The sequence below is a fragment of the Trachurus japonicus genome, chromosome 19 (genome assembly GCF_045865225.1).
Source record: "Trachurus japonicus isolate A0001 chromosome 19, Traja_1.0".
Lineage (NCBI taxonomy): Eukaryota > Metazoa > Chordata > Actinopteri > Carangiformes > Carangidae > Trachurus > Trachurus japonicus.
The window spans coordinates 5,761,983-5,774,264 of NC_140925.1; the positions used below are offsets into that span (position 1 = coordinate 5,761,983).

The 12,282-nt window shown below is 44.0% G+C and overlaps 1 protein-coding gene across 2 annotated transcripts in view; it reads right to left on the reverse strand.

Annotated features, from left to right (window-relative positions):
• thrab (thyroid hormone receptor alpha b) overlaps positions 1-12,282 on the reverse strand; it is a 152,457-nt gene that overhangs the window by 35,202 nt on the left and 104,973 nt on the right. For both annotated transcript variants that reach the window (XM_085762205.1, XM_085762206.1), the window contains exon 4: positions 2,803-3,225. In XM_085762205.1, the coding sequence (XP_085618331.1) occupies positions 2,803-2,858 (56 nt within the window). In that variant the 5' untranslated portion in view covers positions 2,859-3,225. The remainder of the gene's footprint in view (positions 1-2,802; positions 3,226-12,282) is intronic.

Below are 12,282 nucleotides of genomic sequence, written 5' to 3' on the forward strand. Positions count from 1 at the left end.
GGTTCAAAGAAGGAAGTGGGATTAAAGACGGAATAACAATTACATGCAGGAGCAGCCTCGGCCCACCTCAGTGACTCTGAGTAATTATTAAAGGGATAGTTCAACATTTTGGCAAATTGGCCCATTGTCATAATCGCTATAGTTTTAGGAGTAGGTTTGTTACCTCTAATTGTAGGTTTGTTATCTCTAATTTTTAGAATTTTTTTTTCTGTTTTACAGGTAAATGCAGAGACTGACGAGAACGAGAACGCGCATCAGCGGTTTTGCATGAATTTGCCTCTAAAACAACTCTGTCTGGTAACGTTCTGTTATTATCTCATAGCGTGGTGAATGTGCAGGTCACAACTTGTCCACCAGAGCGTTTGGGAATTGTTGGATTGTGTATTTGATGAGTTTGATGAGGGAAACCAAGAAATCCCATTAGCCTCCGTAGTGTAGCTCTGAGCAGCTCGCAGCTCTGCTCCGCCGTTCTAAAAATAGCTTGCACCGACAATTAAAGGTAACGAACCTACTGCTAAAACTATAGGGATTATGGCAATGGGCCAATTTGCAAAAATGTTAAACTATCCCTTTAAGTCATTGCAGTCACTTATTGTGGCTCAGTTGATCTGCAGAGCAGCGGGAGGAAAAGCAAACCAACAATTGACTGTGATCTGCTGGAGAACATGTCGGACTGTGACTGCAGCCTCTCCCACCACCACGGGGGATAAAAAACAAAACGGCCTTTTGACAAACATTCCTGCATACAACAAGCCACACACACACACACACACACACATAAACACACACTATGCACTATGGTGCAAGCCTCTGCCACTGTTAATGCAACACAGTGCAAGCAGCCTTGCATCAGCTGTGGTGACACGCTGAGACAAGTGTTGCAACTCCAGATCCACCTTTTAACTAAACTCTGCATTAATTGTACAACAGTTTAACGCATCTCAACGAGCCGTCGCCGCCTGATGAGGAGACAGGTGCAATGTGACGTTGGATGTTGTTGAATTAAAACCTTATAGGGCGTGTAATACCAATATTTCATTTTGTTCATAGAAGCTTCAAATATGAGTCAAAGGAAAAAGAAAAAAAAGAAGCAGAGAACATATCAAACAATCTTCAATCCATAAAGCCCATAGAGCTCCTTTCTCCGTCTGCCGGCTAGTAACCATAGCATCACATCAAAGAGAGGAGCAGTTCAAAACAACAGGCTGACAACATGCAGCAGGGAGGGGCAGTGATTTAATAAAACCCACTATCCACTATCATACCAAAGTCACACACACACTGACATCCACTCCGGGCAGCAACTGCTCCGCCAGCGCCTCCATGCTTTGTGCTTTTAATTATCCCTGAGGTGCAAAACGCTGCAGCCGGCTGCGGGTGCAGGTGTCGGCGGCGCAGCGGGGATACGCCGAATACCTCCACCGTCCACACAGGCCTGTGCATTCACTCCCGCCACACATCCAACGAGCGCCAACCAACTGTCCCAACCCCCTCCCCACCGACCGTCCCCCCGCCCGTCCCCACCCGTCCCCACCCGTCCCCCGGGTGGCAGAGCTGTTAATCTCCTGACAGGTGTCCGTGTTAGCCCAGGAATCCATCAGGGCTCCGGATTGACTTTCTTAACACAGGCTTGTAATACAACACATGAAGGAGAAGAGGAATCTGATGCTGCTGCTGCTGCTGCTCCGCCCTCCACACACACACACACACTCCTAACATAATCACTATTACTGTTATTGTCAACATAAGTGTAATGTATGTTAAATTATGGAAACAGGGCGAGAGTTTATAGTGTCTTCATAACCATTTAAAAACAACATATAAAAGTGTTTACTTCCTCACCGGCTCATTAGCGCCATGACGACATGATGCGATCAAACAGACACACAACCTCCCAGGCAGCAGATTAACTCAGTAACTTTTTAATTTGAAGGTATAGCACTTTATAAATGAGCTGAACTCCTCTCCTCAGACTGATATTGACTGACAGCTATTGCTATTTTATTATGTATAGTTTGTTCTTTATATTCTTACCCTATATGTTGTTATCGTCACTGTGTGTAATGCTGCATGCTGCACTGTAATTTTCCCAGCTTGGGATCAATAAAGTCTATCTATCTATCTATCTATCTATCTATCTATCTATCTATCTATCTATCTATCTATCTATCTATCTATCTATCTATCTATCTATCTATCTATCTATCTATCTATCTATCTATAACCCCTTCCTCTTCTTCCACTCAGAGGGCCTCTTCCTCCTCCTCCTCTTCCTCCTCCAGCAGCAGCTCTATGAGCGAGGCTCCATTCCACTAATATTATGTTTTCATTAATGAGAAGGGGCTTAACCAGCCCCGTGTTTGTTTGTGTTTGGGCGGCTCTGCTTCTCCACAAATGAAGGAGCAAGAGGAGGAGGAAGAGGAGGAGGAGGAGCGCTGCTGCCGCTGGGGTCAGATGGAGCTGTGCATGGGCCCCGAGGAGGAGAGGAGAGGAGAGAGAGAGAGAGGAGAAGAAAAAATAGGAAAAAAAGAAAAGAGGACGGCTACGTTGTTTAACTAGTGAAAACATGAGCGCCATGAGAAAGATTTAGACGATAAGTCCCAGTGAAAAATAAAGATTTCCTTTGGATGTCCTCAGAAAACCTTCCCCCCATAAATAACAGCGTTACACAATGACAGACAGAGAGAGAGAGAGAGGGAGGTTTACATCAGGGGAGACGAAGGCAGCCGGTTTCACAACATCCAAACCCCCCCCCAAGCCCGCCATTCCCATTCCCACCCCCCCACGACGCTGAGCACTCACCGTTTCTCTTCTCCCTCTGATGGGTTAGGGTCCTGCTCCTTGGGCATGTGTTCCATTCACCTTAATTCCATCCAGCAGCCAATGATGAGAGACTGAGGCAAGCCCCGCCCTCGGATGCACGCTTGTCATTCGCCGGTCGGGAGGGGTCAGTCAGTGGAACATGACAGGGTCCCGTCCCGTCCCGTCCCTAGGGGGGGGGGTGAGGGTTGGAGGGTTGGAGGGATGGAGGGAGGGATGAGGGGGGGTTGGGTGTCTCCAAAATAGGAAGCGGAGGACCCCCCCCTTTGAGGTGAGGTGAGGTTGGTTTGTTCTGCGGCTTGGTGGGTGGAGGTTCTGCTGTGGGAGGGGGTCCAGGATCGGGGGGTCGGGCAGGTGGAGGTGGATGTGGATCTCAGGGATACGGAGCGTGGAGTGGGATCCAGTCTGGAGGAGAACAAAGAAGAAGAAGAGTGGGGTCAGTGTCTTAGGAACTTCATTATTTCTCAACGAGGCAAAAAAAAAAAAAAATCAATCAGTATAGAACGAATCTCCTTGTTTACAGCTACTTCCTGGTAGAAAACCAGCATGTAATTTGAATGACAACAGTAGTAGCTAACGAATGAGAGTTTACAGTAGGCCTATATCATGTTTTTCACGCCCTGTCACCGTTAAGACAAATCTGAAATGATTGAAGAAACATTAGGCTACTATTTCTGTGTGTATGTTTTGTGTTGCTATGTGTGGTATTTATTCAGTTTGGGGGAATCACGGTGTCCAGAAAGCACCAGAGGCTGCAGCTGACAGGGACAGCTAACGGTAGCTAAGCTAACGGCGGTAGCTAAGCTAACATCAGGATGTCAACTGTTAAAACCCTCCCGTTGTCGGACACGACATGAAACTACTCCAGTTAGCTCAGTCATATTGTAACTAAGACACCTGCTGTAAAAAAAAAAATGTATGGACCGTTTATTGAGTCACTGAGTTATTAAAGTTAAACAGGTAGCTAACGGTTAGCCCGGCCAATTTTTGATAATTTGACTAATTACAAAAACGTGCACACAGAAATAGTAATGTTTGTCCAGTCATTGGTTTTATAGACTTTACAAACAGATTAGATTAGTCAGATTAGTCTAAACGGTGATATAATTATGTGAAAATGAGCTATATAGCGAAACTCTCATCTGTCACTATTGTTCTGATGCTGGTTTTCTACCCGGAAGTAGTTAGTAGTAGCGATCGTCCTATTGATGATTAATGTAATTAAGCTCTGATTGATGAGCATGGCTCTTTGGCCACAAAGAAATAAAACATCTGAGGATGGAGACTTTGTATCGTAGATTCCAACATTTGATGAACCAAATTGTTCAATAATGAAAACACTCGTGTGTGATTTCAAAGCGAGGCCTTCGTTCGTCTTCTCTCATGTGAATTCATCAAGGTTTTGTCAACAAAACTTCTCCCATGATTCAATCTGAGAGCTGCATTTGCTCTGAGAACCTTGTGCAAATTGTAGTAAATTGGGACTTTATTTGTAGCGAGCGCACGTCTCAACACTCTTTGATCGGAGCCTTTGCAGGATGCATCAGAGGCATCAAGTGTTCCGTCACAGTCAGACACTCCTGCTCCGCCGCCGCCACCGCTGCTGCTGTGTTGTGTTCAATGTTTAACTTGATTTGGGTTTCTCAGCGTCCTCTCTCTCTCTCTCAGATCTAAAGCTCTGCAGAGCTTGATGAAATCCTTCCAGCCTTTTATTACCTGACTGGATAAATCCGACCGGTAGCTGTGAAATTGAGACGCTTCACACCCGACACCAGACCCCAAATAAATTACTTACTTATGTTTACAAAGCTGATGCAGAGGACGCTGCAGCGTTGACGCTCTGCAACACAACACAACACCGCATGCACAGGTGCAGCAAATTAACACCCACGTCGAGGGCTGAACAATTGCAATTTTTCTGGCAGATATTGCGATTTCAATTTGATCCACGATTTTCTTCAAATCAAGCTTCAGTGAACAGTAACATTTACAAAAATGACAGAAAATGACATCATACCATTGAATGCAGGAATGAAAACTAAAGTTAAGAATTGATTTCAAATGTATTTATTAATAAAGTCCTTGGCAAACGTCAGTTATTACAACTGAAGAACTAAAAGAGCCATCTTCGACTTTGATTGTCTTAACTGAAAGTAGTGCAAGGATCCTTAATTGTGTTAAGTTAAAAAAGTTAAATAAAATACAAAAGAATTCCAAAAAAACAATGTTAAATAAGTAATGATAAGAAAAAGAAAACTGAACAATTACCAAATGATCTCAAGTAGGTATAGGCACTATCTTATGCCTACCATCTGCAAAAAACGCAGCTTTGGCGATAACAAGATCGCATTGTCTGAAATCACAATTTCGATCAGAAAACGATAAATCGCTCAGCCCTACCCACGTCCCAAACTCTGGCGAGCGATGACAGCGTCTTGTGTCTTTTTTTTTTTTTGGACACAGATCACCGGGTTTGCCTTAAATACAAGTTGTTCCAAACGTACAGTACCCGGCCATGCCAGCGGCTGAACGGGAGCTTCCCTAAATGCTCCACCACATGTTGTGTCTACACTGTGTTATGCTGTCAACTCCACTAAGTCTCCCATGTGAGCCGGTCTCAAATTCCATCTAGCATTACATGACCCTCAGTCACATGAAACAGAGGCTTTTCCTCAGCACAGGGATTCCTCCCAGTCACTCACACACATACACACACACACACACAGACAGACTTAAGACTGGATATCGTGGCCCCCGAGGTCAAAGGGTCAAAGTCTGTCACCTTCGATTGTTGCTGCTACAACTGGAGAGTTCCTGCAGAACGGCCCACACAACGTCACCTCTCTCACAGGGTTAAGTAGCTTTAGGATGAGCAGCTGAATCAATGCGAAAGACTCACCGTGTGTGTGTGTCTGTGTGTGTGAGAGAGAGACTGTGTGTGCATGCACAAGTGCTCAAAAGGTCTTGATCCATTAGCTCCTGCCCCCTCCTCCTCCTCTTCCTCCTCCCCCTCATCCCCCTCCACTGTTGGCCAAGGAAGGCTTCTTTCTATTCCGCTAATCCCCGGTTCAATGCCTTTCTAATCCGGAACAGTGGGATACAGGACATGAGAATGGACTCAGACGTGACTGATATTATTACTGCTTTTACTGCTAATAGAGAGATTATGTGTAGATTCAAAAACAACCTCCCTCTCTCTCTCTGGGGGCAAAGCAGCGTTTCATCAGCGCCGTGCAGGAGAAGGCGACTGATCCGCATCTCAAATCGTTTTCTTCCTCAGGAAAAACAATAATAATGAATAAAGTTTTGGTTTTAATTATTTTATTTTTATTTACTGTTTGTTTAAGAGTTGTATATCTTTATAAATGCAATATATTTGTGCTATAAACTGGATAAAGTAAGAAAACTGAGAGCTTTATGTTTCTATTTCTGACTTTATTGGTTTAACAATCATGTAATTCTTTTAAAAAGTGATGATTAAAAGAGTTTGACACTGTTTTTCCTTCTGCAAACACACCTGAGAAGTTCAATGAAAAGAAATACCGTCTATTAATTATGAATTAGTCTTTAATGCACTAACAAAACAAACACCTTCTATTTATCCTTATGAGCAGAATTACTAATGGATAGTTAAGTACAGTACAGTGAGCTTTACACTCAAGTGCTGCAACCTTTAATGGATTTATAAACAGCAGGGACGTATCTAGGCTGTGAAGGTTCGGCCTCTTTAATGATCTTTTCATTCATGACATAAAAATCTGCATCACATTAGAAGGTGGTTTGTTGGTTTGTTTTGCCGCGCGCTGTAACATTAATAAGCACGTAGAAGAACATGTCACGGAGAAGCAGCTCTTCACATGTGAAAAGAATCTTAATTAAGACTTGTGTTCGCAACAACAACAAACACGCAATCGCACACATACAAGCCACACACAAACGAGCTGCTGTGAGGGAACCACGGAGAGACTCGGCTCGGCTCGGCTCTCTGTGGTAAAGGTCAGGCAGAGTCCACCGCTGCAGCCAGTGAGGACATAAGCAGTAATAACATAAGGCCTTATCAGACTGTTACACTGTCACACTGAAGAGGAGCCGGGGGGGCCGGGGGGGCCTCGCTGCTGCTGTTTGTGTACAAGAGCAAACAATTAGTTGTTCATGGCATCAGAAGAGGAGGCCCTTTGTTTGATTAGCTGATTAATTGAAATGAATTCTGAGCCACAGCAAATAAACAAGCCAATGTCCCACCTCATCCAGAGGAGCGTGTTGTCCAGACACATCTGGATGTACCACAACATCTGGGACGACCAGACGCACAACAAGCTACGCTAACTATAGCTTCTGCTTCACCAGTATTGGCACAATTGGTTTTTAAATGTTTACATCTATCTTGTAAATTTCAACTTTTTATCTTTATCTTTATAATTCTTTGCAGAGGAAGCGACTGGTTCCTAAATGAGTTTAATTTAGGGTATTAAAGAGGAACTATGCAGGATTTTTCTCGCCGGCATCGTTGAAAACAGATGCACATGGCCGAGAGGAGGGTTAGCAACACGGAGGAGAAGTGACCAGACTTGCATAGTTCCCCTTTAATATGTTATTAGTTATTTACTTATCTTATTCATTAGATTTTTCTGTACTCAGGTTACACTTTGTAACTTGTGCCTCTAAATAGATACGAGACAAATCAACAGCACTGACAGTTTTAGTCTGAATAACTATCACTGTTTCCTCCTTTTGGTATTTTTGACAAATAACAAAGATATACTGTGTGTTCTGTTTTTTTTAGAATGGTTATACTTGATTGTATTAGATTTTTTGTTGGCGTTAAAAGGAAAAATCCACCCGACCACACCTCTAGTGACAATTAGCAACAATTTAGGGCTTATATTTGATTTTTCTTATGAACTGGTCAAGGAGAAACACAGCACGGACACACTGCCAGAGAAAAAAAAAAGAGAAAAGAATAATACAAACTGCAATAATACGTTCATAAATCTTTAAGCGCTATCGTTGCCCTCTTTCATCTCAAACACCACGTCCTTGTGTGTACTCGCTCGCCCTCGCTCCCACTGAGAAAGTTATGCTTATGTTAACATCCCCTATATCCAGGGTCAGTTTGTCAAGTGGTCTGGAGCCAAAAGGCAGAACAGAGCACGCCTGAGGAAGGAAAGTGAGAAGAATGAGATAAGGATAAAGTGAGAAAGAAAGAAAGTATGAAAGAGAAAGAGAGGGTAAAGTCGATGAGAGGGTAAAAAAAAAGCCTGATTTAGGCCTCTGTTGGAAAGAAGTCAAAATAAACTGAGTTATCGGAGCGAGGAGACAAATAACAGGAAGAGAACAGGGTGTGTCGAGAGGCAGATTTAGGGCGTTTCAGCCCCTTTAAGTTAAAATCTACATATAGTTATATATAGTTTATATAAATACACATGTATGGAGTTACAGATTTACTACACAGACATTTATCCTCCCTGCTCATCACTCAGCAATAAAATAAATGTGTGCAGGCTGCTCAGTGTGCGTGTGACAGTGCGACCGAATCAGGAAATAAATCATTTATAATAACATGTTAGCGCTGGAGTTTGAATAGGTGACGAATGGTGTTCTTGGGAAACTTTGGGAAAGCAGCAACACCTCGTCCAAAAATAATGATTTCTTTATCTGGTGGAGACCAGAGAGAAAGGTAAACAGGAAGTACGGAGATGACAACAACATCTGGAGCCAGCACCAGGACCGTCACATGCAGTGTTGTTGATTGAATTGAGATGATGCATATTAATGAAGATCTGCATGAAAACACACAATGTACTCATGTGGGATTGGAGCTAAAATGTTAATTGACATCAGTCCCAAGGCAGGTAACAACAAACCACCTGAACAATTCCTTCTGAACAATTATTTCTTTATTAATTAAGCAGGTTTCCAGAGCCGAGGTCCCAGATTTCATCTTTGCATCGTCACATCAAGTCTGTGGTTTGCAATCAAAGTGTCACATTTCCTGTGAGAGTTGAACCAAACAAGTTCTCTGATGTTTTACAATAACACCACTTTTGTTGTGAGTGCACACACACACACACACTAAGGACTCACATGGCTCTGCCACATGCACCTTGATTTTCCTCCCTTCCAGTTACAGCCTCCAAATTTTAATTGGGCCTTGCAAAAAACTGGCATTCTCCCTCGAGCAGGGTTCACCTTTAATTGCGCGCTCTGAAACACAGACTTTAAAATGCATCAAAAGAATAACTAGTGAACGCGTGTTGATGCCTGGAGAAGCTCCGAATTAATTAAACATGACCTACTCCTCTTTTTTTGTTGTATTTCCTCTCTGTTCCAGGCCGGAGAGATCGATGTCCCTCTGTTCATCAGAAAGAGAAAAGCGCCCAACACAGAGCCGGGGTGAGCTGTGCGGTAATAAGCTGCCTGCCGGGCGGTGTGAAGCGCCGCTCGGCACCAGGAAGAAGTCATTAAACTTCAAGGATGTTTAGGTCGAGCTCTGACAGGGCGCTGAAACAATATTTAGGAACCGAGGTTCTCTAGAGAGAGAAAAAATGAAGTGAGCTGAGGACACTTAGAGAAGAAGTGGAGCCATTAGTAGAAGGAGTGAGGGGAGGGGGGGGGGGGTAAGGAGCGACCATGCAGATTGTTGTTTGGACCAATTAGCAGCATAGACCCCCCCCCATTCCCCCTCCCCTCCCCACCACCACCAGCATGGAGGTGCCCTGGAGGAAGAAGCTTTTTCTTAACGTTTCTGCTTTTTAGTATCAAAGATAAAAAATAAATAAAAATGAATTTTTGAATATCCAGGAAGACGTGACTGAAAAACAAACAATTATTGTTATTATTTTTTTAGTTGGGCTGTTTTGTTTTTTAGAGGATTTTACTTTTTATTTTATTTTACTTTTCATCGGATGGGTCTAATAAAACTGTTTTCTCCTTGTTTTATGGTTTTTAAAAATGATTTGTTTTCTCCACAGCACTTTGTTACTTTGTTAAGACAGGCGCTATGTAAATAAAGTTTATTATTAAAGCAGAAGTAAGCGGAATGTTTGTGTTAATATAAGTCTTAAATAGTTATATCTTCCGACGGCAATCACTTATATAGAGTGTTTGGTCTGTCAGTCACTCTGCTCTGCTGTAAGCCGAGGAGAAAACTTTCCTTGTATCCTACAACCTTTATCCAATGAGGAGAGAGAACGGCATAAAGGGGCGGTCCTCTCTGTGTGTGCAGCCAAGGGATGCGCGTGGATGTGGTGACGTAGGGACGAGGGCGGGGACTGCTGACTCCATCAGCTGACAGGAAGTTAGCCAAAACGACCGGATCGCTTACTTCTGCTTTAATATTATTATTATGACAACTGATCTTCTGTGTTATTCAGAGTGCGATAACACAACCTGCTCACTACTGAACATCCAGGTCAGAGATGCTGTAAACACGATTTTTTTGCATTGACTCCAATATATTGATCATGTATTCTTAATGAAAGTCAGGTGCTAACGATCGGCAACAATTAATGGTGCAGCACTAATTGGAGTCTTTCTCATCTCTATTGCCGCCCAAGATCGCTGCTCTTAATAAAAAGTGTGTGGAGGTCCAGCAGCTTCTCCATGTTGGGATTCATGATCCTTCTCTCTGCAGCTTCTCAGCTGTCGACCATTATACAAAACGTAGCTTGAAGAAGTGTTTCAGTTTCCGACTTCAGTGAAAGAACCAGATAAACCTTTTTTTTTATCACCCTCTCTACGTCTCTTTCTACATTTCAGTCCATTTTAAAGTCTTGCACCAATATGAAGAAAAGATTAAGTTGAGATAAAATAGATTCAGATTTGTTTGAAGTGATTTATTTAGTGCAGTGTTAAAGCTACATGCTTCTTGCAGCTGCTGGCGTGTTGGAACTTGCCGCAGCACATGTCGGCTCGGATGTGTCATTTTCTGGTGACACGTTCACGACGAAGGTTGTCACGACGATGTCTTTTCATTTCATGACAACAGAGTAGTTGCATTTTCCTACGAGTCCAGTTAGAGGAGGGGGGTGGTGGTGGTGCTGGGGGGTCAGAGTTCAACAGGTAGAACGCATCCTGCAGCAGAACGTGTGCTCTGTGTGTGTGTGTGTGTGTGTGTGTATACATGTACGTGCTCGGCTGCAAATCTCAGCCCTTCAAGCTCCTGAAGGAGAGCTCTTGTTAAAATTCACACCGTGACAGCAAACGTGGGGGTCAGTGCCCCCCCTGCCCCCCCCACCGGACTCCCAGAGGTGGCCCGGTGCAATTAGTGGTTAAGTAATGGAGCAGGGGCAGGGCCGAGCTGTTGATGTGGTGTGTGCAGTTTGATCATGGAGGAAATGGAGGTGGAAAAAGGAGGAGGAGGAGGAGGAGGAGGGGGGGTGGAGGGGTGGGTGAGGCTGAGGGGGGTGTTAGTACCCCAGGGTCGCGAGCTGTCAAAGGCAAAAGGATCATGTTTCATGCTACGCCTCCGTCGCCCCCTCAGCAGGCTAATTACTGTCAGGGGATTATTAATAGGTGCTAATAGATCACAGTGCAGCGAGGCGGCGTGCGCGGGAATCTTTAAATGTGACCTTGATGTCGTCGTTATGCACAAACACACAGACGCCCACATTCATAAAAACAACAACAACAAAAATGTTATAGTGATAGTTCACCCAAAATTGAAATTTCACTCATTATCTACTCACCCTCATGTCGACTAAGGGCTGGGAGAAGTTTCAGAGTCCTCCGTGGCTTCTCTGAGTTACAGGGGGTCTCGGCGTAGCAGTGCATGTCCATATAACGATTGCAAATGGATACCAACTGTCTTCGTAACAAAAAGACACACCAAAAAACATCCAAATACCTCCATGCTGCTCGTATGTCAAGCTTTTTTGTAGCGGAAGCTCCTCTTCCCGGTTCGTCAAATTTGGATGAACCAGGAAGAGAAGCTTCCGCTACAAACAAGCTTGAAATATAGACTTATTTAATTTTTTTCGGGACAATTTCGTATTTCGGGGCTTCAATACAAGACGGACATTACATAGGAGCACCATGGAGGTATTTGGATGTTTTTTGGTGTCTTTTTGTTACGAAGACAGTCGGTATCCATTTGAAACCGTTATATGGACATGCACTAGAAGCCACGGAGGACTCTGAAACTTCTCCCAGCCCTTTGTCGAAAATTTCAATTTTGGGTGAACTATCCCTTTAATGTTCAACTTGCATGCAGAAGCGGAAGGACGTGAAACCGGTTTGAACTTTGATCCTGAGCCTTTTCTCAGGCCTCGATCGGCGGGACTCGCTCCGTCTCATGTCCGACAGTCGGCCTGCAGCCTGAGATACGTCTGCATCAGCCAAGGACGCGTAGGACAGACGGACCGGGCACGGGGCCACATGGCAACACGCCGCAATTAATCTGTTTCAGTCGCCATCGCTGTTCCTCATTCTCTTCCTCGATCGCTCGGCCCTTATCTGCCTCTT